This window comes from Aspergillus pseudonomiae (assembly GCF_009193645.1).
Source record: "Aspergillus pseudonomiae strain CBS 119388 unplaced genomic scaffold BDV37scaffold_75, whole genome shotgun sequence".
In the NCBI taxonomy this organism is placed as follows: Eukaryota; Fungi; Ascomycota; class Eurotiomycetes; order Eurotiales; family Aspergillaceae; genus Aspergillus; species Aspergillus pseudonomiae.
In genome coordinates, this window is record NW_022476067.1 from 129,854 (window position 1) to 155,345 (window position 25,492).

Consider the following 25,492-nt stretch of genomic DNA (forward strand, 5'->3'; position numbering starts at 1 on the left):
CTCCAGTCCGGATTTTAAAGAAACCTCATAACATGTCAATGATGCTTGGATAATGTGGAACTTGGGTCCGACGCATTAATTTCCCCAAATTTCCAATTGATAACAGTTTGGTCCCAATGAGTAGAAAAGTGCCGAAGTTGCCGATCGATGCCCACTGCACCTTCTGTTAACCAACCCCCCCAATACTATATAATATTATCAATTCCCCTATCGTATTTGTCTGTCATTCCTCCCTCTACATACCTGTATCCCGCTCGAGTTTCTTGACTCTCAACTCCACAGCCACTATGAAGCTCTCAATCCTGTCCCTGGCGTCTCTTGCGCCCCTGGTTTCGGCTCACTTCAAGCTGAACTACCCGACTAGCCGTGGATTCGATGAGGACAAGATGTCTCAATTTCCCTGCAGTGGACTGTCTCAATCTTCGGAGCGGACGAAAGTCTCTCTTTCCGCCGGTGACTTGCCTGTTGCCTTGACATTGGGCCATGCCCAGACAGCTGTGGAAGTACTTCTCGCTCTCGGAAACGACCCTGGTACCAATTTCAACATCACTCTTCACCCGACCTTCCGAGTGGAGGGCTTGGGCTCATTCTGCCTCCCCAATGTCACTTTCGATGAGTCCGTCGTCGGCGTAAAGTTGACGGAGGGAATGAACGCAACTCTCCAGGTGCAGAGCAACGGTGACCCAAGCGGTGGTCTCTACGCCGTACGTCTTGAATCAATCAATCCTTATGTGGTGTAGGGTACTGACGTTTCATTTTTAGTGTGCTGATATCCAGTTCACGGAGGTGGACTATTCCGCACCTTCCTCTTGCTCGAATAACACTGGGGTGAAGGCGACTTCATTCACCGGGGACGCCGCAAAGCGCAATGCGAACGAGTCCACTGCTGACGGCCAGGCGCAGAGCGGCTCGTCTTCCCCTTCTTCTAGCAGTTCTTCTACCGGTAGCGCTACATCTACTGCTGGTGCGGTTGCCCTAGAGACGGCTGCTTGGGGAATGTTGGGTGCTGCAGTTGTTGGTGGGATGGCAATTCTGTGAATTTTGCCTTGGGTAGTATTTCTTCCCTGGCTATGGGAGAACAATGAGTTTCCCTTTTCTTTCTTACGCCCTCTCTGTACATTGCAAAGGGGGTGTTATGGTCATGAGTAATGATTCTGTTGTCCTGTGACGCATCCATTGTATAGTATACCTTTTTATATCATGCAGCTATGCACAATCCAAAAAGACCAAGTTTGGCCCAACACGATAGGAGAATAAAAACCGACCGTCGTTCCCTCGTATTCTTTCATATCACCTGATGTTATATTAGGGCAGTGCTTATGTCACGTGCATCGATGTACAATATTTTATCCATCCGCTAACACTTAGGCTTCCATGTTTTCGTGGCCACCATCTCCCATTGAAAGCCATGGACCAATTCCCAAAGCTTCGACCGGTCAGTGAGCGCTCACATGAGGGCCGCGGCATGCCCCCATAGCTGACGCCCAGCAGGTCGGTCGCATGGAGCTATGCTCCACCGCACGCCATCACCTAAGATTCTATTACAATGTAGCGGTAGCAGCAACTTACACACTGCCGGCAACATTTACCCTCCCAATCAAAGACTATGTCTACAAAGCATGTGAAATACTCATTGCGCAGCACCCAATTCTCTCGGCCGTCCCAATCGGCGAGGAGACAAAGGAGCCTTACTTTGTGCGTCTCCCGAACATCGACCTGAGCCAATCGGTCTTTTTCCAGAAGCGTGAGCACGGTTTCCCCGATGCAGAAGACCGGGACGAAGAGCTGGACGCGCTGCTGAGCACCCAGCATAACACCGCTTTTGAACTCCCGTTGCCATTCTGGAGAATTTTCGTGTTGACCGATGATGCCGATGAGACTGAAAGACGGTTCACCGTCGTCTTTTTCTTCCATCATGCTATCTCTGACGGCTCGTCGGGAAAGGTCTTCCACAGGACCTTCCTGCAAGCGTTGCAATCCTTGTCCTCGTTGACAGTCGATGATGTCAAGGAAGTTATTACATCGCCTGTTTCGCCGCTTTTGCCGCCTGGGGAAGCCGTTCACCCTAAGCCAGTATCGTACTCTTACCTGGCTGTTCAACTCTTCAAAGCTAAGATCTATGACCCTCGTGATCCTGGTTTATGGACCGGATCGGAGGTCAAGCTCCCACTGGAGACGAAGCCAAAACACATTGTCTTCCCAAAGCATATATCATCAACATTCAGGGACCGCTGCCGCGAAAACAAGACAACCATAACAGCCGCTCTCCAAACAGTCATCGCTCGCTCCCTCTTCACCCATCTTCCCGAATCCTCCACGAAGGTCAAGTGCTCCGGCGCGATGTCCAATCGTCGCTGGCTTCCTGACCCCATCACAGAAGATTCGATGGGCGTCTGGGTTCAAGAATACACCGAAGACTACTCCCGGAAAGATCTCGATGAGGCCTCATTTCCCTGGTCCGTGACCGTGCGGTCTCGCGCGACAATCGAAAAGGAACTCAGCAAAGAGGGCAAGGACACTACCGCCAATCTCCTTAGGTACGTAAATGATTACCAAAACGAGCTCTACCTGTCAAAGGTCGGGCTGCCGAGGTCATCTACCTACGAGGTGTCGAATGTCGGGGCTTTTACTTCTAGCACGTCAGCAGAAGGGATACCGCGGGTTGGGCGTGTCGTTTTCTCACAGAGTGCGTCTGTTACGGGAAGTGCGTTTGGGGTCTCGGTTGTTTCAGGTGGTGATGGTTGTTTGGTGTTGATGTTTACGTGGCAGAAGGGCGTTGTGGAGGATTTGTTTATCTTGAATGTTATCGAGTCGGTGAGGAAGGAGGTGTACGATCTTTGTGTGTAATAGATTTGTCTATATGTGGTTTCTTCTTGATCTTTCCATCGCTTGTATTTTATGGGTTTAATCTAGTACATAGAACTGGTCACCATATTAACTAGGTAATATTCAATGCAACATCCGTGCTTGCTTTAGAAAACCTAAATTTGTTATGAGATACAACCCAGCCTTTAATGTCGCTATAAGAAGTTAATAAGGAAGCTCATAGCATGTTTTTAAGAAAGTGAAGCGCTCGCAGGTGAGTCCAGTATGCAAGGTTTTTCTGGGAACGACCTAATTCTTTCTGTGGTATATCGGATGTTTCTTTGTTATAGTAAAAGTTGTTCGGTGTTGGTATCTCAAGATTATCATTCCCTCGAATATTCACTAGATCATGGATTGTGACGAGGAGGAAGCCCCAGGAAAATCACGGATCAAGTTCCCTCTGCTTCATGCCGTACGATGATTTACTAGATTACCTCTCAATTCACCATGGTCTGCAATATATAAATACGCGACAGACGGAGTCTAAGGTATAGCCGAGCAAGCCCTATGTAGGACGTCCCAGAATCCAATGAACACCACTTGACCTCATCGGGACAGCTCCTATCTTGAGACCAATGAGCTCCGTTGATATGTGGAATTTGGGTAAATGGTCATGAAGGGCCATCACCCGCCTCTCCAGGCAAAGACATAGGTGTGGCCTGCTCACTGTAAACCCCTGTGATAGTATACCTTCCCGTAGCTCGGGTATATGTATAGTTCAAAGATCCGACTAAAGCTTTTATCTTCCGTTTACCGAACCATATGATAAACTTGGATTTTATATGATTTACTACGGGTACATAGTAACCCCCCTGGTATCATGTAGGACCCTTATATCTCAGAAGGCAAACTCCAGGTTTCTTGAAATGGGGCTGGAACACTGTATTTTACTGAACTGCTTTAAATTACGCCTCCTTAAAGACGGGGCGTGTTTTACATGATATTTTATAGAGCAATTCCCACTTATCGGTTCTGTAACCCTAATCCAAGATGGTGCGGGATCAATAACCAGCTGGACAACATTAGAGTTCTAGTCATTGAGAACAAACGTTCAGTTGTTTTCAACACATTTTAGCCAGATAATGTCTATATATACTAACACTGAGAAGGCCAATATTTCCTCCCCCCATGTCCATTGCACCGCTTAGGGAACGTCTTTGCCATCACTGCTGAATCATTTTTACCCCAAGGCAGCATGTATTGGGTTGCGCAGTGTTTTTTATTTGTACAGCATCACCGTTTACCTCACACCCATTAAAGCTAATACAAAGTTAGGTCTTCTGCACTTTGTGGGGGCATAATCCTCCATCATAATAGGCGGTGAGGAGTTAGATAGGCAGAATCGCGGGGGGATGTTTATCGCGTTATCGTGTTGGTTACCTAGCTTTCCTTCTCCCTATTCTCCGATTTTTCTTCTTTTGCGGGCTTCATTCTTGTCTTCTTTATTTACACTCGCTTATTCTGTCAATATATCATTGCGACTGTTTAAAAACCAGCAAAATGGCGACCCGAGCTCCTTTTGTCGTTCCCGCACTCAAGAAACACACGGCTACCGTGATCATGGCTCATGGCCTGGGCGACAGGTTGGTGTTCATGCCTTTAACGGGGTGTCAGTTAGCTAACAGCTTTCCTTTGGAATAGCGGTGCTGGATGGTATGTATTACTTTCTCCCTCGAAGAAACTGAAGGATGCCAAATACAGGCATTGACCAGGTTCTCCGGATAGGATGGGCCTTGCTCAGAACTGGCGCCGTAGAGGCTTGTTCGAAGAAGTTACTTTTATTTTTCCCAATGCGCCCATGATTCCTATCACAGTGGTATGTAAATTATGTTCTCGGGTGAGAGATAATGGGCTGATATTCGATTCTGCGCGCTGCAGAACTTTGGTATGTCAATGCCTGGATGGTACGACCTTTCCAAGCTCGGCCGTGATGTGAGTTACCCTTGTTCCTGGTGCATTCCTATCAAATTGGTCTCATTTAACACCTTCGCAGCTGGATTTCGAAGAAGCTATCCGCACCCAGGACGAACCAGGCATCCTCCGCTCCCGCGAGTACTTCAACACCCTGATCAAGGAACAAATCGACCAGGGCATCAATCCTTCGCGCATAGTTCTAGGTGGATTCTCTCAAGGAGGCGCGATGTCTGTGTTTACGGGTGTTACCAATAAGGAAAAGCTGGGAGGTGTATTCGGACTTTCATGCTATTTGCTTCTGAGCGATCGCATCAAGAACCAGATTCCCGAGGACTGGCCCAACAAGAAGACACCGTTCTTCCTTGCTCATGGGACCGATGATGAGATAGTGAAGCATGAGTTTGGAAAGACCTCGTCAAAGCTGCTTCAAGACCTCGGACTGGAGAATGTTCAGTTCAACTCCTACCCGTGAGTATGCCCATTTCTACACGGGATGACTATGTTATTGATTCGGTATTAGTGATCTTGGCCATTCTGCCGATCCCCAGGAAATCGAAGATCTGGAGAAATTCCTTCAGCAGGTCATCCCTGCGGAAGGTGACGGTCAGGCTTCCGCCGGGCTATGACTTGATGGTTCCCCCCGGTTCTTGATCTTGGAGAAGATGACATCTAGCATGGTCTTGGGTATGGTATGCTTATTGGTTGCGGTTTTGTTCTCGAGATACCATTCCAGAGATAGAAGCGATGATTCAAAGAGATAGCATTGAGCATCAGAATTCTGCTTTATACATGTGTTCCTATTCATCTATTGTTCAATAAACCCAGACGCACGCCGTACATGATTCCCTGTTCGTATCGTTTTCACATCTCGAGTAAAGCAAAGCGAGTTTCTTGAGTCCTAACCTGTCTTCGCGCGCTTAATGGTTTTTTCGATAGCAGCAACCATGGCCTCTGTATTCTTGGCATCGAAGGGAATCAAATGCCTCGATCCGTGGTCGTAAAACTCCGCCTTCGATGGTTCGCACAGACCATACAATTGCATACTGAGGTCGTAAATCCCATCCTGCTTACCTACAATATGAGTCGTAGGAATATTGATCAGATACTCCCCTGGCGTCGGCTGGATAGTCTCCATTCCAGATGTCTCGTACGGCGCCGCACCGCAGATGAAGACAGCGGCTTTGAACAGTGGCACGTCATGTGTTTTGGCATGGTTAATAAGAAGCGAACCTGCAAGAGCGGCGCCTTGTGAGAACCCCATTACAGCGTCGAATGGGCCTTTCTTCTTAATGATATCCATGGTGTACTCGATCGCACGCGCGAGGTCTTCACCGGGTGCGATATCGCGGGGATAGTGTTTGTAGAACGGGGGGTCCAAGATGCCCTTCAGGTCTAGACCCAGTTATGGTGATGATATGGAGAAAGAGGAAGAACTCGTACCTGGCTCAGGTTCAGAGTCTAATCGGCCATCGACATATACGAAGCGATGCCCTTTGGCTTCCAGAGCCTGACTTATGCCCCCTGTTTGTGGTTAGAACGAACGATTTGTGGAACGAAATGTCATGGTCATCTGCGGTTTCCTCTCCAGGGTCCCCAGATGTTGCTTTAATTACCGGATTGGATCTCAAAAATCTACTTGTCGATTAGTATTCTTCCTGTGGCCGAGAGATGAAAAGCAGTCATTGTCCCACATACTTCCCCGCTTGTGCCGGAGCCATGTAAACAAAGAAATCGCATCTTGAGAATGTGAAGGTATGTAGTGATAGCACTTGAGCAATGCCAGGAACGATCTGCAGTTGAATCTGAGGTGTAGAATAAATCGGACTCAAACTATGGAGTGTTGAATGGCTAAATATATTTGTGTTGTGGTGACTCTTACTTCGTCTTGCGAGGTTGCATGCTGACAGTGCATATTTACCCGAGTAAAACCAGAATACGGGAGTTAAATTACTTAGTCGCTTACCTTGCATCTCACTAGCTTCCCTCGCTGACCACTACAACAATTTACGTGAGAAAAGTGGATTCTCCAAACATGGAGTATATTCATCCTTTTCGGTACTCTCTCTATGAAGATATGTCTTGAATCAGTCGAGAACCCCTGATGGATGAATTGCATATCCCTTGCGTCGTCTATGAAGTGGAAAAGTTAATTTAGATCGAGAGTTAATCTACTCCGTAGGAACCTCGGTCGCTGAACGCGGAGGCACCATGGCAGTCAACGTCCGTGTTTCACGACATCCCTACATTCCAGCACAAAAAAGACCCGGCTAGTATTATATATCTAGAAGGCGTCAGCTAACTGCACAGCTCCTCTTTGACTAAGATACAGTACATTACGTTCGACATGTCTCTCTATCAAAATCTCGCTCTCAATGGCTCTTTTGCCTGGCAAGGCTTGCGCCATCCATTGGATATGTACTCAAGTCTTGGTCCTACGTTGAGCGAAGCTACCTTTGGCTTGTTGGGATTCTCCTTTGAGCCGAGAAGAGATATTGGCGACCTCTCCGGGAAGGTCATTTTTGTCACAGGAGGTAAATCCTGACTGAGTTTCGAGTTCGTACAGACCCTCTTTCCAGCCATAACATACTAACATGTGACGAATTATTTTTCAGGGAATGCTGGTCTTGGAAAAGAGACCGTTCTTCAGCTTGCGCAACATAACCCGTCCCGCATATACCTCGCCGCTCGAGATGCCACTAAAGCTCGCGAGGCCATCAGCTTGATTCATGACACTATTTCCGCCTCCGTCGACATCAGACATATTGATCTTGATTTGTCTTCTTTCCAGTCTATACGCGATGCTGCAGAGAAGTTTTGCTCGGAGTGTGACCGCTTGGATATCCTGATCCTCAACGCCGGCACCATGGCGAATCCGCCAGAGCTTACAAAGGAAGGGTTCGAAATTCAATTCGGAACAAATCATATTGGCCATTTCCTGCTTACCAAACTGCTCCTCCCCACGCTAAAAAAAACCGCCGGAAGCCCCTCATCAGATGTAAGAATAGTGACGTTGAGTTCCGTGGGGAGCCATGCTGCTCCGTCCTTTGATGTCATGACCTCAACGTCTGCTCTCCTGGCCGTCCACACGCTAGTCCGTTATAGCGCGTCCAAAGCTGCCAACATCCTTTTCGCGTCGGAGCTTGCTCGCCGATACCCAGAGATTCTCTCGGTTTCTGTTCATCCGGGTGCAGTGTCCAGCGAACTATATCGCCATACCAGCGCGATGAATGCCGTCTCAAGATTTGGGCTTAATATACTTTCTACTGTGTTTCGTAGTATACGCACAGGAGCAATGAATCAGCTCTGGGCGGCCGGGACGGAGAGAGAGCAACTGGTCAACGGGGCTTACTATGTCCCAATCGGGGTGCGCGGCTCGAGCAGATTCGCCGATGATGCAGACATGGCACGAAAGCTCTGGGAATGGACGGAGAATCAGATCGCCGAGAAATCGTGATCCTCTGGTCTGTTCTGCCTCGTGTTGTCTGGCCATCTGGTACACATAATCTGGTTGATATATATGCCTAATCTTAATCGCTATCTATTTTGGACTATTGTACTCGATACAGTTGTTTTTGGCTAGATGTTTGGCTAATCAGTGTCATTCTATTATACTTTTTTTTGTCTTTCTTTTCTTTTCTCTCTTTTTACAAAACAATCCGCCTTTCAAACGCTCAGGTTACGAATTACTGTGACCGGAATTAGTAAAGTATGGAAAGCGATTGGCCGGCGGATCACCTGGCAAGACAGCTAAAGCGGTACGAGATGAGTGCATCCAAACGGACAGGAGAGCTCTGTTGCGAAAACCACAAAGAATGGCAGAGAGCTGGTCTTGCCCGAGTTCGTCGTCTTCAGCCATGCATAACCGGATTGACATGCATGATGACGGATCCATGATCGTTAGGGTTTAGCCGAGCAGCTGCCAAACCTCGAGAGCCCATTCGAGCCCACAATCAATATCCGGACCACCAGCCGACCGACTGGAGAGGAGAATTCAGGTAGAAGAGGGAGGCACGTATGAAGGTGAAACAAACCAGCGTAAGAGACGAAAATGACCGACCGTGTAGAGGAAATAGCCCGGGCAGGACTCAGTCGTCGTGAGTAGAAAATGTAGAGGAAGCGCCACAAGTCAGCATGAACCCCCCACACAAACCAACTTTCACCTCATCATCAGCCACAGTGTGTTCTCAACTCAACCACTTGAGACTCTCACCATTCAACTGACCAACGATTTTTATCTTCTTGGTACGTGGACTCTTTTCCCCCCCTTCTTACTCTCTGTAACCTTCTATTCGTCCTTTGTCTCCCCTAACCGGTGTGTATTGTTGTCCCTCTCCCCTCATCTGTTGGACATGGAGCATCAGCCACCGCTTTCTTGGCAGCCACACATTCTGCCACAAAGCCTTACCGAGTCCGAGTTTCCACAGATCCAGATTATTGACGTCCATTCATCCCACTAGGTTCAAGGAACATCTTCTCAACACACAATCATCATCATGGATCAGGCAAAGTTGGCTCGCATGCAGGCTAGCGTGCGGATTGGTACGTGTCCATTCCATATTTTTCTCCCCTCCATTTCCCCCCAATCCTTTCTGGAAATAAGTGGTCCTGGGATTTAGTGGCATTGGCAGCGAGAGGAACTGGTCGCTTAAGCCGGAGGAAATGCGATACCCGTCGCGGACGAGTCTGCAAACCGCCAAAGCTCCAAAGACCAGACGCCAGTCGCGACATGAAATCCCGGGCAGCTTCAGAAATGGGAATTCCTTTGAATGACTTGGATAATGTGACGTGATCCGTTAGCTAACCTATATCTTCATGTTGAACAGGGTACGTATAAATTCTCTTTCTTTTCGCACAGTTTCTCTCGGGTACCGCCATTCGACCACGAAAATGGGAAATTAACCCACCACACTCCCCCAATACCCTATCTCGCCCTTCTCTGATCTACTCTCAATTCTTACAATCCCGACCATGAATCCACCCGACTGACGAACTACCCTAAAAAAAACAGAGGCAAGGGCACTCCCCGCCGCAAGGTCAAGAAGGTCCACAAGTCCTCCGGCGCCGACGACAAGAAGCTCCAGGCTACCCTGAAGAAGATGAACGTCCAGCCCATCCAGGCCATCGAGGAGGTCAACATGTTCAAGGAAGACGGAAACGTCATCCACTTCGGTGCTCCCAAGGGTATATATAACCACCCATCCATCCACCCACACAACCGGCGCTTATAAATCCACCCGGCACACCCGCCGGCTGGAAAACGTCGCAACCTCACAAGAAATCCCCCCCCCAAAAGTACAACTTGCTTACTGATTCTACTCTCTATAAAGTCCACGCCTCCGTCCCCTCCAACACCTTCGCTCTCTACGGTAACGGCGAAGAGAAGGAACTCACCGAGCTCGTCCCCGGTATCCTGAACCAGCTTGGCCCCGACAGCCTCGCCTCCCTCCGCAAGCTCGCCGAGAGCTACCAGAACATGCAGAAGAACCAGGCCGGCGCCGAGGGCAAGAAGGATGATGATGAGGATGATATCCCCGATCTGGTTGAGGGCGAGAACTTCGAGAGCAATGTCGAGTAAATTCGTTAACCATATCATATCATATCATGCGTTTTAATTGATTGATATAAAAATGTGAACAAAGACATGAAAAAAGGGCTGTCATAATCTCTTTTCTTTTTCTTTCCTTTGCTAACTCTTAACACTTTAATTTTTTCTTAATCGGTGTCTTGTTGTTCTTGGGGACTTTATTATCCTGGTTCCCTTTGTTTCTTTGGAACTGGATTCTAAGGTGGGGTCTGATGGGTCATTGTGTTGTTGGGATTGATGATTGTGAGTGGCACAATGGGTGAAGAGGATGGGAGGGGTCTTGTTGACAGGGTTCAATGAGATTGTGCTAGAAGTTCTGCTGTTAAGGATACAGTAACCGTAGGATTCTAGTACTTTTCTTACAGATGATAGGTAAGAAGCATGTCGCAAAGCGAACACCGACATTTATATATACAAGTATTGTAATCCTACGAACAGCTGAGACAGGTGCAATGCGACTAGTTTATTAATTCCTTTCGCCTTCCATGCATAATTAAATAAAGATCCCGACCAGTAAATGCCATAAATCATAGAGTATACGAACGAAAACTGCCAACTCGGCTAACGTCAACTCGCGCCAACAGTTGTCGGCGGGGGGGTGCTATCGTACATGCAAGGGTATTGGTATTGCTAAGCCAGTCATAGTACTGTTTAGTGGAGACGTTTGCTCACGAGCGGGAATGCCTCCGGACCCGAAGCTGGGCTTGCATTGACTGACGCTTGCAGAGCTTCGCATCGCCGGTGCTAAGTTCAGGTGTAGTTGGTAAGAAGTGGTGGAGGAATGGGAGCAAGCATTGTGAGAGATCATGATTCCTCCCGCAATCCGCAAATATCTGTGCCGAGAACCATATCGATCATATACCAGAAACGCCAGTAGGTGTTCGACTTATCATAGTCGAATGTCCCATCATCCTTGAGCTGCGGCCCGTCTCCCACGATGTCACCGGTGAACCAACTGAGGATCGGAATGGATCGCAACACGCGCTCGGTGACGGTCGGTTGGGGCGGGAGAGCCTCAGCGATTGGGCGTAATTTCGCCCGACGCACCGTCGGAATATGTGTCATGAACTCAGACTCTGGTTTCGGCTCTTGGGGCACATTCCGTTGTTGAAGGGAAGCTGTAGATGGTTGATCCACACCGGTGGCAGTCATCGAGCTTGCAGTCGGCGTCGATTCAAATGATTGGGTTTCTTCTACATCCGGGACACTAGAAAGGTTATTCACAGTGAATGACCGCGGTAACGTCGAGCGTTCATTCGTCTGGAGGAACGTGGTCGAGCGCGAAGTGGTCAAAGTGCGCGATGCTTTCGATTTTTGCTGTTCGGCGGCCGATGAATCTGCAAGGATTGGTACATCCTCCGCGGGTCCTTGGCCATGATACAGTTCACAGAAAACAAGGTGTCCATCGATCTCCTGGGGAGAGTAGAAGCAAGCGCGGTCCGCCGCGATCGTCGAATCGAACGTAACCTTGATCCAGTGGAAGCCACCCGCATAACGTTTCGATTTGCGGTTCGCATCCGCAGACAAATTCGAATGGATCACCACATCGCCGCCGCTCAGAAGCTGCGAATACCCACTCATGGAGTTAGGATCGCAGCGCGGGTAATCTTCACAGATCACGCCTCTGGACACCCGCTCATACTTATCGATCACCTTCCACTCAAAGTCTTTACTCTTGTAGCCGTACAGTATGCATTCTGTGGCGACCTTTTCCGTCTGCTGTCGTGCGTTGTCGAGATTTGAGGTAGATGTCGACTTCGGTAAGGTATTGCTGCGAGTCTTCTCCTCTTCTTGCTGCATAGCGAAAAGCCGTCCGAATTCCGCAACGTTTGGATTTTCCTTCTTTGCAGGTGTTCCCGTACGGGTACGCGATCGAGCATGATCGTAGCGAGCGTTTCTCCTCTTTCCAAAAGGGCCACTCTCTTCGGGTGGTCGTCGAGGGTTCCGGGATTCACTGCACGATTAAGTTAGACATGTTAGTCAACAACATCAATGAGCAGCAGATATAAGGGGCAAAAAGTAATCGTATGCTCACTCTTTGTAGACATAGCCCCAGGGCAGAAGATTGCCCTTGTCATCTTTTGCGCGCTCCTCCGGAGGAACAAAATGATACTCCATATTATGAATGTATTGTGGTTCTTATTGATTTAAATAAGGATTGAAAGGAGGCAATGCAGCCGGGGTGATGAAAGCTGTATCTAATGAGCTAGGATGTAAAATGAAGCTTGCTGTCAAAACCTCGATGAGGAAGCAGTCGATCTTCCCAAAAGTTTTGGGGCTGCGGTAAACACTTCTGTTAGCCCGGGGACGGTCACGTGGGCCCCATCTATCATTCCAGAGGCCATACATCCTGATACTCTAGAACAGCCATCTATAATGCTTATCTAGAGGTATTTATTTATTTTAAACATCTATATTATATTTTCTATACCGTGACCTGGTACATAGGCGGTGTAATGTCAATTTAACGTTATGTTCGCTTTTCCTGTGACTGAAAAGGAACGGCTTCGAGGTCTTGACACCCAAGCACTATTTTTTTTTTTTTTTTTTTATTAAAAAAAAACCCCCCGATTTCTCTCTTGGTACGGTATCTCAGCATATGATGCTCTAGCCCTGTCGTAAAAATTTTATATATCCAGCATCGTTTCCTAGTCCGCACACTTCTCCAAAATCTCCCACATCCGATCTTCGTCCTTCTACATGCTTAACAAACTCCTTCAACGGACACGACAGCCCAGGCCCAGATTTGCAGTACGGCAGTGGCACAATTTTGTCATTTATGTTAACCCGAAGAATGGCCTCTTGACCACTGGAGTTCTTCGCCGATGAGGTTTGACAAGTCAACCGCTCAAGAACGATTCTTCCGCCCATTGGCAGCACGGACGAGGTACGCCAGACGCGGTCTGCCACTCTATGTGTGGTCGGTAAGAACGGATCATACTTTGGGTCTCTCATGATATCCAGTGCTGTGAGGAAGGGGGCGATATCCCCATCATGAACACTAAACCAGGGAGTCAGTATGTTTCGCAATCAACTGATCTTTGGGAGCCACGATGTCACCCACAAACTGAAGAACATAGTACCAGCGTCCGGCCCAGATCGTAAAAGAGCAGTCGTAGCATTGAGCCAGAGCCAGCCCATCGCCCCAGCGTACGGGTTGCCTGGTCCAGCACGGTAATAGTGAATTAAATCACGGGCGTATTCGAAATTCTCCCAATCGTCATGAGTAAATACATCGCACCAAGGACTTGACCCGCGAGAGATCGTCTCGAATCCGCACATCTCCTGCATACTGTAGACCTCCAGATTGGTTAAGAATCCGAGTGCCAGATTTTGCTCGTCATTTATTAGTCGCTCGGCAATGGCCGGAATGTACACGTCCTGGAAAAGAGCCAGCATATTGACACCGTTGTCGTGTCCTTTCACAGGATCTTCGATGTATTTTGGGCATGTATCGCCCGGCGTCAGAGTGTCGGCGCCTCGCTCGAGTGTTTCGGGAATGATCTCCAACGTAGCCTTTTCAGTCTTTTCCCAATCCAGGCCGAAAAATCCAGACGCGAAATGTTGCGCTGTTTCAATCACGCGGTCACTCTCACTTGCCCACAGCCTTGTCGTCCCCTGGCGTGGCAACAAATGTCCGTATCGCGTTAAGAAGCGAACGCCTGTTGAGAAAGCCTGAAGTGTGCCAGCATACGGACTAGTTCTGGTCAGCTGGTCAAAGTCTTTTTGTGGCTCATCGGTAAAATATGTCCAGTCGTTCAAGAACGATAGCGAACCATTAAGAACCACGTTTGCTTCTTTGATTCGATTCAGAAGTGCAAGGTGACCTTGGGATAGATGTTAGGAATAGTAGGCTCTATTGAAATACCAGTGATGATGGTAGAGCGGGACATACGACTCCCAGCAGATTTGGTCGGATATCTTTCCCCGTGGCGAGACATCTGGTAGGTATTAATATTTACTTCCGAACCGACTCAAGTGATAGTTCAAATTCGGATTGAAGACGTCCATCTAGAGGACTATGCGGTATGGAAGACAACCGTACCAAATGCACCTGGTCAATAACGCACTCCTTTGGGGGTTTAAAGCCCGGTGTTTCAAGCCCGTCAGTCTTCTCTATCCATGGCCCGTTGCCACCTAGGTGGTAGACTATGTTCCAATCATTGTCTTGATATCCGGTCTGGCCTGTTCGGAGTGGATTGTACCACGCGTTCCAGCTTGCGCAATGAGGTGACCCAATGTCCGGAGCAGAGGGGTTGCGGTTATAGAAGAAAATACTGACAATCGCAGTCAAGAGGGAAATAATCAATGCCCATGGTGATGTTACAACCAGCATCTTTCATATAGTAGTCTTTTTATCGTGGGGTAGACATGCGGTAGATCACTGAGCGATAGAAGCTGGAGACAGTGTTGTAAGTGGTATGCAAGGATCAGCGAAGTTGCCGAGACAATAAATTTAAATTCATTCATTGCAACGCTCTGTAAGCAGTGAAACAATCGAGTGACTCCCTGTCCACTAAGAGCACTTTAAGTCCACGATGACTTTCTACTTTTTCCCTCTACTACTAATTATCAATTTAAAATATTACGGCGCACGATCGCGGATAACAGCGTCTTCTATGTTGTCGTTTCAAGACATTTCTATCGATAACTTGAATATATACAGACCAGATGAGTTTTTCCTTCGCTGAAAAACACATCTGATCACTGTCTATCTATTTCCACAGTAGTGGCTCTATGTACTGTACACTCACGTACTATAAATAAATCGAGGACTTTTATCTCCCAGTTCTTCAATCTCTTCCTCGGTCATCCCCGCAACCTTCTCGTCCTCCAGGCCTTGGACTCTGCGAATGTTCTTCTGGCGGTAGTAGAACCACATGAGTCCATACACTATTCCTGCAAATCCCACAAGGCCTAATGTCACGGCATTTCCCCGGACATACCGAGGCGCTTCGTTATTTTTGTACAAGAACGGTGACATAACACCGCTAATGTTGCCAAACGTGAGTTGCAACCCTGTAGCAAAGGTACGCTTGCCATAGCGAGGAAGCGTAGTGGGAAGCCATGCGAGTGGCAACCCGACCGCCACATACAGCCCCAGGGCGATAAGCAATGCGCCGAAGTAATGCACCCCGGAGGATGTATCAGAAATCAGGATTCCGTAGCCGACGACGGAAATTGCGCAGAAAATACAAATGAACAGACCGCGGCGCTGAGTTCGGTCGCTGACCCAAGCGGTCACCAGATAGGCCAACGCCCCAAGTGCATAGCATGGAATTGTTAGTGCCTGTACTTCGGGCGTCGACCATGAACCCATGCCCTTGATGATAGTGGGAAGGAAAGTACTATAGCCATAAAGCATGGTATCGATGCCGAATTGAGCGATGGAAAACGCCCAGATCCTCCAATCAAGTGCGCCCTCTTTGACATCTGCCCAGTGGAACTTCTGCGCAGATGCCGTTTGACCCACGTAGCGCATCCGTCGGCGGACCACGAGGGCCTTCTCTTCTTCGTTCAAGTAATAAGCTGTGTCAGGATCATCGGCTAGAACGAACCACGCCACCACTCCTAGGAGTACGGTTGGGATACCTTCCAGTATCAGAATCCACCGCCAGCCTCGAAGTCCGCTGATCCCATCCATGAACCCAATTGCATATGCTAGAAGTCCGCCGAATGCACCGGCTGCTGCTGCACTGCTAAAAAGATACCCGGTCCGGAGAGCGAGCTCACGCTTGCTATAAAACAGGGTGAGATATGTTATAAGCCCGGGAAATAGCCCGGCTTCCACAACACCTATGTTCATCAATATTTGATATGGCTGCGGAATCAAGACTGTTACTAACCTAGGAGGAGACGGCACGCGATCAGCCCTCCATAATTCTGGGTGATTCCTGTTAGGGTCGCTATGATACCCCAAATCACCGAAATCGATGCAATGTAGCGTGACGGCCGAAGTTTCTTGAGGACCAGGTTCGATGGTACTTCAAATAACTATATGGAACAGTCAGAAATCTTGCCGTACCCACAGATGCCAGAGATCAACCATACACAGTAGGTTACAAATAAGATAGACACAGCGACCTGGTACTGGTTCCCAACTAGGCCTAAGTCTTCTTCCAGACCATACAGTCGAGCATTGCCAATGTTCACTGCGATATATATGTATCAGCAGGCCAGCATTCGAAACGGAATGAAGCAGTGGCTTGAAGCAATATCCTCATGGACATAGGAAGGGGAGCCAACCTCTATCCAAAAAACTAAATAAATAGAGAAGCACAACCATCGGCAAAATATGTATATCGATTTTCCAGAGCAGATGCTTTTCGCTCTCCCCTTCAAGAAAAGAGGACCCGGTGTCGTTTTCCTGGGGTGCTATCATGTTGCTGCCCTGTCGGGGTGATTCAACGTCCGGTTTCGGCTCACTTCGGTACTCCATGGCTGTCGCTCAAAATCTGAACCGATGTACTTGACTTTGGTCTCTGTTTCCTCTAGAATTGGAACAATTTTCAACAAAATGTCTCGCAGAAAGAGAGGAAGGCCCCTGATCAGTCCCCAGCGTTTGAACACACAATCACACCGAGCGACCTTGCATCATGCAAAAGATCGAAACACTGACGCAAAAGTATCCGACAGAAGGGAACCCCGCGCTTCGTGTTCGCGCCAGAGTGTAACGATAATTTTATGAGCAGAATGCCAAGATCACCGATCTGCAGTTGATCTCAAGATCCCTGAAGATTAAGTGAGACAACAGACTAGGGTATCATTCAGGAACAGAAGATCGTAGAAGAAAGCAATGGAGGAGTCATTTCATCTCATTGATCATGGCAAATTAGCTCATGTTTAGACTAGTGGACCATGTTTTTTTCTCACCCCACTATTGGCTCCGGTGGGATGATGGTTAAAGTTTTACACTCCGGCTTTTGAAATTTTCCTCCTTCAATACAAAACATTGCATGTCGCTACTCCAGTCACAGGTTCAGGCTAATAGTTCCTGGTATTTGTCTTTCCTATTGTCATTTTTACTAGTACTTTAACATCTTGGTTCAAGTGAGAACACATCGTGGTATGAGCCAGAACACGGTCAAGGTTGCAACTGAAGAATACTGGAAAAGACCCTGAAAGATAAGCAGTGTGATTTGCCGTTGTCCCGCGGAGCAAATGCCGCTTTGCAATTCAATGCATCCAGGAATCATCGCAAATCCAGTTCTGTGGTATACTTCCCACTCATGTTAAGCAAGGGGTTCTACCCCGTGATAGTACTTACGTGTAATGATAACCAGACAGCTCAACTCAATTGTTTAGAATCCTTCAAGGTTCTCATCTACCAACTCAATTAGTATAACCTTACCTATGCTGTGTAGAGTTGGCTCACCGCGTGAAGTTGTATAGATGTGGTCAAGTGGAAACCTTCAACACGCTTACCGGTTTACCATTTATTTTCCCTCTCTCTCTCTCTCTCTCTCTCTCTTTCCTTCCTTCCTTCCTTCCTTCTTTCTTTTTATCTTTGTTTCCAACAAGCCCTTCGAAAAATATGAGAATAAACAGCTAATAGAATGCGATGCCTGGTAACGTCATTGCCGAGTATATCCCAGTTTCCGAGGTAAACAGAGCTCACGTGGTTTACCCCCCCCCCCTCTTTGACCCTGTTAGCTGCTGCTATTACCGAATATAATAACATCGGGATAATCACGATCAAATTACTTGGCCATTCACGAGCATAATTCCCACTAGCATTCGAAACCATCCAATATGCCCGAAAGGTATGGAGATTACCAGTCCGTTATCTATGGCCGTGGGGCTATAGAAAGCGTTCAGCCGAATGTCACGACAGACCCTCGGCTTCTCGAGGAACAGGCCCGCAAGGCTCTGGGTGCCCGATCCTTTAATTATGTCGCTGGAGGGGCCGGTGAAAAGGCTACCATGGACAGCAATCGGCTGGCGTTTCGCCAATGGAAACTGTAAGCTAGCGATCGGGCGTACAGTTCGCGGTAGCTGACATAATGTGTATAGTATTCCGAGAATGTTGAGACCGGTTTGTTGTGGTCAGAATCTCTTTTTACGTTCAGGGACTGATCGCCTTGTATAGGTGGATAACCAGGACCTATCAATAGAGCTCTTTGGCCACAAGTATCCGAACCCAGTCTTGATGGCACCTGTCGGTGTTCAGAGTTTGTTCCATGAAGATAAAGAGACGGGTCTAGCCGAATCATGTGCAGACGTCGGAGTGCCGTATACTCTCAGCACGGCCAGTACTAGCTCCATTGAAGAGGTGGCCGAGGCCAATGGGGACGGAAACCGATGGTTTCAACTCTACTGGCCGCAAGATGATGACGTCACGCTCTCCCTTCTGAAGCGCGCCAAAGACAATGGCTTTTCTGTTCTCGTAGTCACTTTGGATACTTGGTCCCTTGCCTGGCGACCGGCCGATCTGGACAATGCTTTTGTCCCATTCATCAAAGGTGTTGGCAACCAAATCGGCTTCTCTGACCCGGTGTTTCGTGCAAAGTTCGAGAAGGAATCCGGCTCTAAACTAGAAGAAGATATTGTCGGAGCATCTCGGGCGTGGACCTCTGACGTGTTCCCTGGCCGGCCTCATACGTGGGAGCATATCTCTTTCCTACGGAAGAATTGGGATGGGCCAATCGTTCTGAAAGGTATTCAGCATGTAGAGGATGCAAAGCTTGCTCTCAAAGCTGGATGTGACGGTATCGTTGTTTCTAACCATGGAGGTACGTGGATCACACCCGGATAATGTCGCTCTTCTTGATTATTGACGCTCTACAGGCCGACAGGTGGATGGTGCCATTGGTTCATTGGATATGCTTCCTGAGATAGTGGAAGCCGTTGGTGACAAGATGACGGTCCTATTCGATTCCGGGATCAGGACTGGTGCAGACGTCGTGAAAGCTCTATGTTTAGGAGCCAAGGCAGTGTTTGTAGGCAGACCTGTAATATACGGACTGGCAATCAATGGAAAAGAGGGAGCCAAATCTGTGATGAGAGGACTGCTGGCAGATCTGTGGCAGACCATGAGTTTGTCCGGTATCTGCACCGTCGCCGAATGTACTCGAGATAGAGTCAGGAAAGTCCAGCACCCAGGAGATGTGAAGGCTATGATGTGATCAGACAACACAATTATTATTGGGCTGTATAGTGACTTGTCATAAGATCATGTTCTTCCTCGGCCACGAGATTGGCGAGCGTATTCTAAAATAGCAGAATGCAAGGCCAGTAGACAAATCGGAAAACAGAAAATGATCGCAAATAAAGTTCTCCTTCAGTAGTCTTATGTATTTAGCCAATGCTAATCATGAGATGTGATTCCATGGCTCTGCTAGCCGAGAACCCGTTCCAACGGAGTCGAGCTGGATAGTTTGTTGGGGCAAGCTGAAAATCACATGTCAAATATCCGTCAACATATTTCCCCCTGATTAATGCACGGAAAGGCGGAGGATGACTTGTACCTTGCCGCTTGGTGCTGATCGACAAGGCTACACCTCATTGCCCTCCCCCCCAGGAACTTGGTAACTGACGCAACATCTGACGGTCTGACTTGGCAAAGAATACTACTTACATTATCTATCGTCTTATCTCCGTTGCCACGAAAGTAGTTCTTCCTGTTTGTGGATGCGTTCGCTCATGGATTCTAAACACCCTTTTAATGCAATAAGAAAGAAAGCTCAAGTGATCAGTTTAATGAACCGCGATGCCTAATCTATTCGGCCTTGTGCCAATCTTGAGGCGAGATGAACCCCAACCTGATCTGGAATTGGCTCAGGGTAGTAGCACAAGTCATATACCCGCAACGTCGGGTGCGACTCTACTCCCACGTCCAATGGCTTCAATTGTTTCCTTTGTTACTCAGTCCACTTCGCTCTCCCTCAGAGTTGGGACTTTCTTCGGAGGAGTGGCCATCGATGGGGCAAGAGCTACCACGCTGACGGGGTTGGAGCTCAGTAGAGCAGTCATTGAAGGCGTCCTGACAAGAGCTGGACGGGATGTGGCCACGAGGAGCAGCGGAGAACATGGCAAAGTAGAAGCAGAATCTATACTGGAGCGAAGCGTAAGTCCAGGTCTAGTCCCTACTCTAAATTTGTTTACATTAGCTAAGTAATATTAAGCTTGCCGCTCTGCACAAGTCAGTCACGTCTGCATCGTTCTTCGTCGCTGCAACGTTCCATTTCTCTTCTACAACTCTTTCATCTGCTTCGAATATGTCCCAGGCGCTTTTGTCTACTCTCGATGCAATACTTGGTTCCACTGAGTCTTCAAGGGCGATAGCTGCTATCATAACACTTATCCGAAGAGAATTTCGGAACCCAAGCGTTGAGTCTATGACTGATGATAACATTGGTGTTGGCGACCTCTTGGTAGGCACAGTTGGCTTCGCCATGCTTCAACGCTGGGGAAGGAAGAATACAGAACGACAAATAAGTACGAATGGTGGGGACGAGGCCATCTGGGATGTTGTCATCTTGGATAATGGCGTCAGAGCAGATGTTGTTGGGATGCACCAGATAGAACTTACGAGGAGGCCTCGTAGCGACTTTCACGATGAGACGAGGCGTTCATCTTTCATCTCTCCCGGCAATGACGAGGAAGCCTTCGATGCTGTGCAGCGTCCGGCGAGTAGGGGTGATATGACCGAGAAACATTCCCTTTCGCTTCCTCCAGGAGACCATCAAATGTCCGACGATGAAATCCGGTTGTATATTATGAAGCAGCTTCCTCAAGGCTGTCGTGCCTCGATAAAGACTGATCTAGTCACTGCACGTACTATAACAGTTGACATCTACGATGACGACAGCGCAGAGATTGCTGCTCCACCCGGTACGATGGTAATTGAGGAAAGGTTCCGTAACGATCAGTGCTTTGGCAGTAGTGCGGGATCGAGTCCTCCCCAACTTCCCAAGCACACTGTTGTTTTTCGAACGGCTTTCAATAAATCTCAAAGTGCAGACGTGAGGCTATCACGTGGAGACGATATCTCGGGTATATACGAGATCAATTCTGACCATGGCAAACAGAGTCCTTCCTTAAGTCAAGGCATTACGATTACTGGCTCACCCCATGACGCCGAGTCAACTGTCGCAAATCACCATCATGCTATGCTCCAAGACAAACCAATACAAACTATCCAAACTGCAATTGAAGGTGGCAGCCATCGAAACCCTCGTTTGCCAGGAACCAATGGACTGGATAAATCTTCATACGAGCCAACGCTGCCCGCTGATTCAAGCAGCTCTAAAAGATACCGTGTAGAATCTGCTAGAACCGCTTCAAACGAAGCTGACACCACTTCAAAAGGCTCGTTTGGGAAAGGCTCCCTGACGAGGATTGCACAGAAAGTGAAGCCGGCGTATGTTGAGAGAAGTGACCAGAGTAAGCGACTATCGGGGAAGGAAAAGTCTAGCACACCACCTGTCCATTCCGCCCAACGCAGCAAGGGTTCGAAAAGCTCTGTCCCTGAAAGAAAATCATCAGCTTCCAGACAATCTCCCAAACCTGCCGCAGAAGCAAAACAGGAAAAGCCGCCACTCCCTTCCAAGGCTCGACTTTCGCCTATAGCGAACCGAGGCTCACCAAGATCACCTTTACAAAGCGCTCGACTGCCTGTCCCTTCAACAGTGCGAAGTGGTAGCGCACGGGAAGCGGTCCCCGAAAGGAATCCGATGCCTGAGTTTTACGCAATACACGAGAAGAATGAAGAATCTTTCATGAAGCAAACGGATGCTTATTCTACAAACGTGCGCCCGAAATCTTCTGCAGGTGTGAGAACACATGTGCGTAGCAGCAGTTCTATGTCAGTCACACGATCTGAGGCGGAAATGTCTGTGTCTGTCAATGATGGGCGTCCGAGCTCCTCGAATTTACACAAAAGTTCTCATACGTTTACTCCCAGCATATACTCTTTAGCGACGGCTGGCTCGGAGACGTCACTCATACTTGCACATCGGTCCCGCAAGAGTGCTTACGATGATATGGAAACTATGCAAGCATTAAGTCGCGATGGACTTGTACCAGGAATATTTCCTGAAAAGCATTTTGTGCAGAATATCAGGCGTTTCCTCCGGTTTTCCTCAGCATCTTATGGATCAAATGCTCTCAAAGTCATGGGTGTTCCACCAACGACCAAGGCTCTTGCATATCAAGAATCTGACAGTCGAGAGCATAGCGACTTCTCAGATCACACTGGCCTGCCGGCTTCGACAATACTTCTCTCGTCCTTTGTTGATCCCGCGGGTGGGTCAAACGCTGCTGGGGAGACAGAGACTGGCTTTCCTCTAGTCCATTACCTGTTCCTAGACCATGAATCGAAGGCCGTTGTCCTAACGCTTAGGGGAACATGGGGCTTCGAAGATATCCTCACAGATATGACCTGTGATTATGATGACCTGCTATGGCAAGGAAAGAGCTGGAAAGTTCACAAGGGTATGCATGCTTCTGCGCAACGACTGTTGATGGGGGGAGGTGGAAAAGTTATGATTACACTTCGAGCTGCTTTGGAGGAATTTCCAGATTACGGCGTGGTACTATGCGGTCACTCGCTAGGCGGAGGCGTTGCTGCATTATTAGCTACGATGATATCGGAACCTACGAATGATGGCTTCGGGACATCGTTTGTGACTACTTCATATCAAGCCACTGCGCAACGTTTACTCCTAACTGGAAGTAGCGAGACTAATCAACTGGCTTGCTTTCTTCCCTCGGGGCGACCTATACATGTTTATGCATATGGTCCGCCTGCATGCATGTCCCCTTTTCTTCGCCGTGCGACACGAGGGTTAATCACGACGATTGTTAACGGTCATGATGTGGTACCCAGCCTCTCTTTAGGAATTTTGCATGATATGCATACGGTGTCAGTGGCTTTCAAGAGTGATGTTTCAGGAACTAAGTCGCACGTACAAGGCCGTGTTTGGAATAGCTTGCGGCAGAGTATCGTTAATAAGTTCTACGTCAACGAGCCGCCTATAGTCCAGCATGCTGGTGACGGCATTGGTGAAGACGCTTGGGCATGGAAGACTCTCAAAATGCTCAGAGAGGAAATGCTCGCGCCTAAACTGATGCCCCCGGGAGAGGTATTCGTGGTTGAGACCATGCGCGTCCTTCAGCGGGACGCTTTCACGTCTGGTCTGGGTGATGATGGCCACCCGCGGCTGGGTCGTCCTGCAACGAGAGTCCAGCTCAAGTTTATTCGAGACGTCGAATCCGTCTTTGGAGAAATGAGATTCGGATCAGGAATGTTCAGTGACCATAATCCTGCACGTTATGAAGCAAGCCTCGCGGCGCTCTCGCGTGGTATTTTAGACGACTGATGTATCATGATTTGGTTGTTATCTGACGTGGAAGGGAACGACATGCAGGCCCTAACCTCTTAAGCCAGCAACCCCTCATTTTTCTCTTTATATACACTTTCATTTTCATTTGTCAAATCTCCGGTATTACACCGAAGAAGCTACCCAGTCCAGTACTGGAAGATGCACATATATACAGGCGATCCAAGTTGAATATACCCCTATGGCACAATCATTCATTAGAAATAAAACATGAAATTTCAATTACAACATCTTTAGATGTAATTGGCTGGTGCTCGCCGTACCGTAGCCCGGTTGAGCAACTGAGCCAGGAATAAACTATTTTGAGGATGCACAGCATCCGCGCGGCCAGAGGACGACCACACACTTATTTGGAATGAGTGATTCATTTCCTCATACCTGCGTGCTCTTGAGTTGCAGCGACCTTGCAACGCTTCTTTAGCTCAAGCCAGACGTGAATGCGTGAAGACCGTGGAGCGATATGGAAAGCAATAGATGATCGAGCACGGCAAGAGCTGTAGTGATCTCATCGTCAAACCAAACCTCAAATTAGTTCAGCTTGCCCATTGAAACCACGGAGGGCAAAACACCCCGGTAGCAACCAGCAAACCCAGCGCAGGGCTTGATATACCGAAGAAGTAGCCCACATTATAATTATAGATAATCCAACATGGCCTATTTACTGTGCAAAAGAAAAAAAAAAAAAGAATAAGTATCGCGTTCGCGCAGAGGGCCGGGGCGCAGAATCGTCTTCTCAAGGAACACTAACCTCCATGTTGAATCCGTAACTATAGCCTCATATTTAACCGTTATGGGGAGGCTCCCTCTTTGACCCGTCCAGACCCTTCTGCTTCCTTTCCTCAATTCGAGCATCTAGATCGAGCATCTGCCGTTCAACAAGTTCTTTCTTCGCCGCTAGATTTTCCCGCATGCCCCGAAGAGACGCGATTCGCTCGTCTATTGTAGCTTCCTGTTTTTGTTGGACGGTCTATACGCACGGAGAAATATGTCAGCTAATTGAAGCTGGCAGAGAAATATTAATCGAATTCTCAGGCCATACCTGGGTAACTTCTTGTTCGGTCTTGATACCGGCGCCGTAGAGTGTTCCGGCGATGGTGATTGAGACCACCGCGGTGGTTAAAATAACACGGCGTGCTTTCTGGGAGGCCATAATGAAGAAGAGAGGTTCGATTGGCTCTTTGGCTCAATGATCAAAAGGATAAACAGGAATTGGAGCGTTCGTGCGGAGATGATGAATCTCCGCAATCAATTGAGGGTCTCAATCCGATCAAGCAAGGCGGCAACCGCATTGACCCGGCAGAAATTTTGAACGTTTTCTGAGATGGTTCGTCGGATGCTGGATCTTTTGTAGGGTCATTCTGTTACACTCGTCAGATGACAGAATTTTGGTTTCATTAACCATATATAGTGCTAATAGGTAGTTTAATATTATGAGCAGGTTTGAAGCTGAATAAACAAATATTGATGGAGGTGGAGGAGGTATACTTTACTACTGGAGGTCCATTTCCTGGCTGAGAGGTTCAATGTGCCTGTACTAGCGCGGATTCTAAGAGTACCGCTTTCTTTTCTGGGAATAGCGGCTACCTTTTCATTTGTAGTCTAGTGCATCCGATCCTGCCGCTTTCCGATCATGAAGCAATCTAACCGTACTAAGTAACTAGCTATATTTACTACTGACAGGTCTGATAAACAGAAGGGGATTTGCAATTCGCCATGAATCAAAATTTGGTCAAAAACACTGATTGAGATTGACCGTGGCCATGACAAATAGAAGTTGAAAGAACAA

General features: G+C 48.1%; 9 protein-coding genes across 9 annotated transcripts; 6 read left to right on the forward strand and 3 right to left on the reverse strand.

The window, feature by feature from the left end:
- The first annotated feature begins 51 nt into the window (after positions 1 to 51).
- On the forward strand, positions 52 to 1,242 carry BDV37DRAFT_257160 (putative GPI anchored protein). The gene is made up of 2 exons (XM_032082915.1): positions 52 to 704; positions 763 to 1,242. Exons 1-2 carry the CDS (start codon positions 288 to 290, stop codon positions 1,036 to 1,038), a joined length of 693 nt encoding a protein of 230 aa, XP_031938001.1. The 5' UTR covers positions 52 to 287; the 3' UTR covers positions 1,039 to 1,242.
- Positions 1,243 to 1,350: 108 nt separating this feature from the next.
- Positions 1,351 to 2,980, forward strand: BDV37DRAFT_257161 (uncharacterized protein). Its single transcript, XM_032082916.1, has one exon. The coding sequence runs from the start codon at positions 1,501 to 1,503 to the stop codon at positions 2,845 to 2,847; it is 1,347 nt and encodes a 448-aa protein (XP_031938002.1). The 5' UTR covers positions 1,351 to 1,500; the 3' UTR covers positions 2,848 to 2,980.
- Positions 2,981 to 4,365: 1,385 nt separating this feature from the next.
- Positions 4,366 to 5,405, forward strand: BDV37DRAFT_286427 (palmitoyl-(protein) hydrolase; the record flags this gene model as incomplete). Its single annotated transcript, XM_032087917.1, has 6 exons — positions 4,366 to 4,448; positions 4,507 to 4,518; positions 4,591 to 4,681; positions 4,744 to 4,797; positions 4,859 to 5,247; positions 5,300 to 5,405. The coding sequence occupies 6 exons, from the start codon at positions 4,366 to 4,368 to the stop codon at positions 5,403 to 5,405; spliced, it is 735 nt and encodes a 244-aa protein (XP_031938003.1).
- A 46-nt stretch (positions 5,406 to 5,451) lies between these two features.
- Positions 5,452 to 6,678, reverse strand: BDV37DRAFT_199076 (alpha/beta hydrolase). The gene is made up of 4 exons (XM_032079823.1): positions 6,475 to 6,678; positions 6,393 to 6,411; positions 6,220 to 6,300; positions 5,452 to 6,171 (listed from the first exon to the last, which is right to left on the reverse strand). The coding sequence occupies exons 1-4, from the start codon at positions 6,514 to 6,516 to the stop codon at positions 5,678 to 5,680; spliced, it is 636 nt and encodes a 211-aa protein (XP_031938004.1). The 5' UTR covers positions 6,517 to 6,678; the 3' UTR covers positions 5,452 to 5,677.
- Positions 6,679 to 7,123: 445 nt separating this feature from the next.
- On the forward strand, positions 7,124 to 10,354 carry BDV37DRAFT_286429 (uncharacterized protein; the record flags this gene model as incomplete). Its single annotated transcript, XM_032087918.1, has 4 exons — positions 7,124 to 7,310; positions 7,392 to 8,229; positions 9,788 to 9,960; positions 10,107 to 10,354. The coding sequence occupies 4 exons, from the start codon at positions 7,124 to 7,126 to the stop codon at positions 10,352 to 10,354; spliced, it is 1,446 nt and encodes a 481-aa protein (XP_031938005.1).
- An 813-nt stretch (positions 10,355 to 11,167) lies between these two features.
- On the reverse strand, positions 11,168 to 16,802 carry BDV37DRAFT_274284 (putative MFS transporter; the record flags this gene model as incomplete). Its single annotated transcript, XM_032085209.1, has 9 exons — positions 11,168 to 12,317; positions 13,023 to 13,364; positions 13,428 to 14,190; positions 14,259 to 14,304; positions 14,409 to 14,530; positions 15,122 to 16,159; positions 16,210 to 16,357; positions 16,415 to 16,515; positions 16,610 to 16,802. 9 exons carry the CDS (start codon positions 16,800 to 16,802, stop codon positions 11,168 to 11,170), a joined length of 3,903 nt encoding a protein of 1,300 aa, XP_031938006.1.
- Positions 16,803 to 18,025: 1,223 nt separating this feature from the next.
- Positions 18,026 to 19,634, forward strand: BDV37DRAFT_199218 (lactate 2-monooxygenase). The gene is made up of 4 exons (XM_032079824.1): positions 18,026 to 18,324; positions 18,377 to 18,398; positions 18,453 to 19,095; positions 19,151 to 19,634. Exons 1-4 carry the CDS (start codon positions 18,116 to 18,118, stop codon positions 19,486 to 19,488), a joined length of 1,212 nt encoding a protein of 403 aa, XP_031938007.1. The 5' UTR covers positions 18,026 to 18,115; the 3' UTR covers positions 19,489 to 19,634.
- A 215-nt stretch (positions 19,635 to 19,849) lies between these two features.
- On the forward strand, positions 19,850 to 23,886 carry BDV37DRAFT_257181 (uncharacterized protein). Its single transcript, XM_032082917.1, has 2 exons — positions 19,850 to 20,429; positions 20,488 to 23,886. The coding sequence occupies exons 1-2, from the start codon at positions 20,073 to 20,075 to the stop codon at positions 23,683 to 23,685; spliced, it is 3,555 nt and encodes a 1,184-aa protein (XP_031938008.1). The 5' UTR covers positions 19,850 to 20,072; the 3' UTR covers positions 23,686 to 23,886.
- An 87-nt stretch (positions 23,887 to 23,973) lies between these two features.
- Positions 23,974 to 25,038, reverse strand: BDV37DRAFT_257183 (uncharacterized protein). The gene is made up of 3 exons (XM_032082918.1): positions 24,746 to 25,038; positions 24,455 to 24,673; positions 23,974 to 24,367 (listed from the first exon to the last, which is right to left on the reverse strand). The coding sequence occupies exons 1-2, from the start codon at positions 24,854 to 24,856 to the stop codon at positions 24,488 to 24,490; spliced, it is 297 nt and encodes a 98-aa protein (XP_031938009.1). The 5' UTR covers positions 24,857 to 25,038; the 3' UTR covers positions 23,974 to 24,367; positions 24,455 to 24,487.
- Between the last annotated feature and the right edge of the window lie 454 nt (positions 25,039 to 25,492).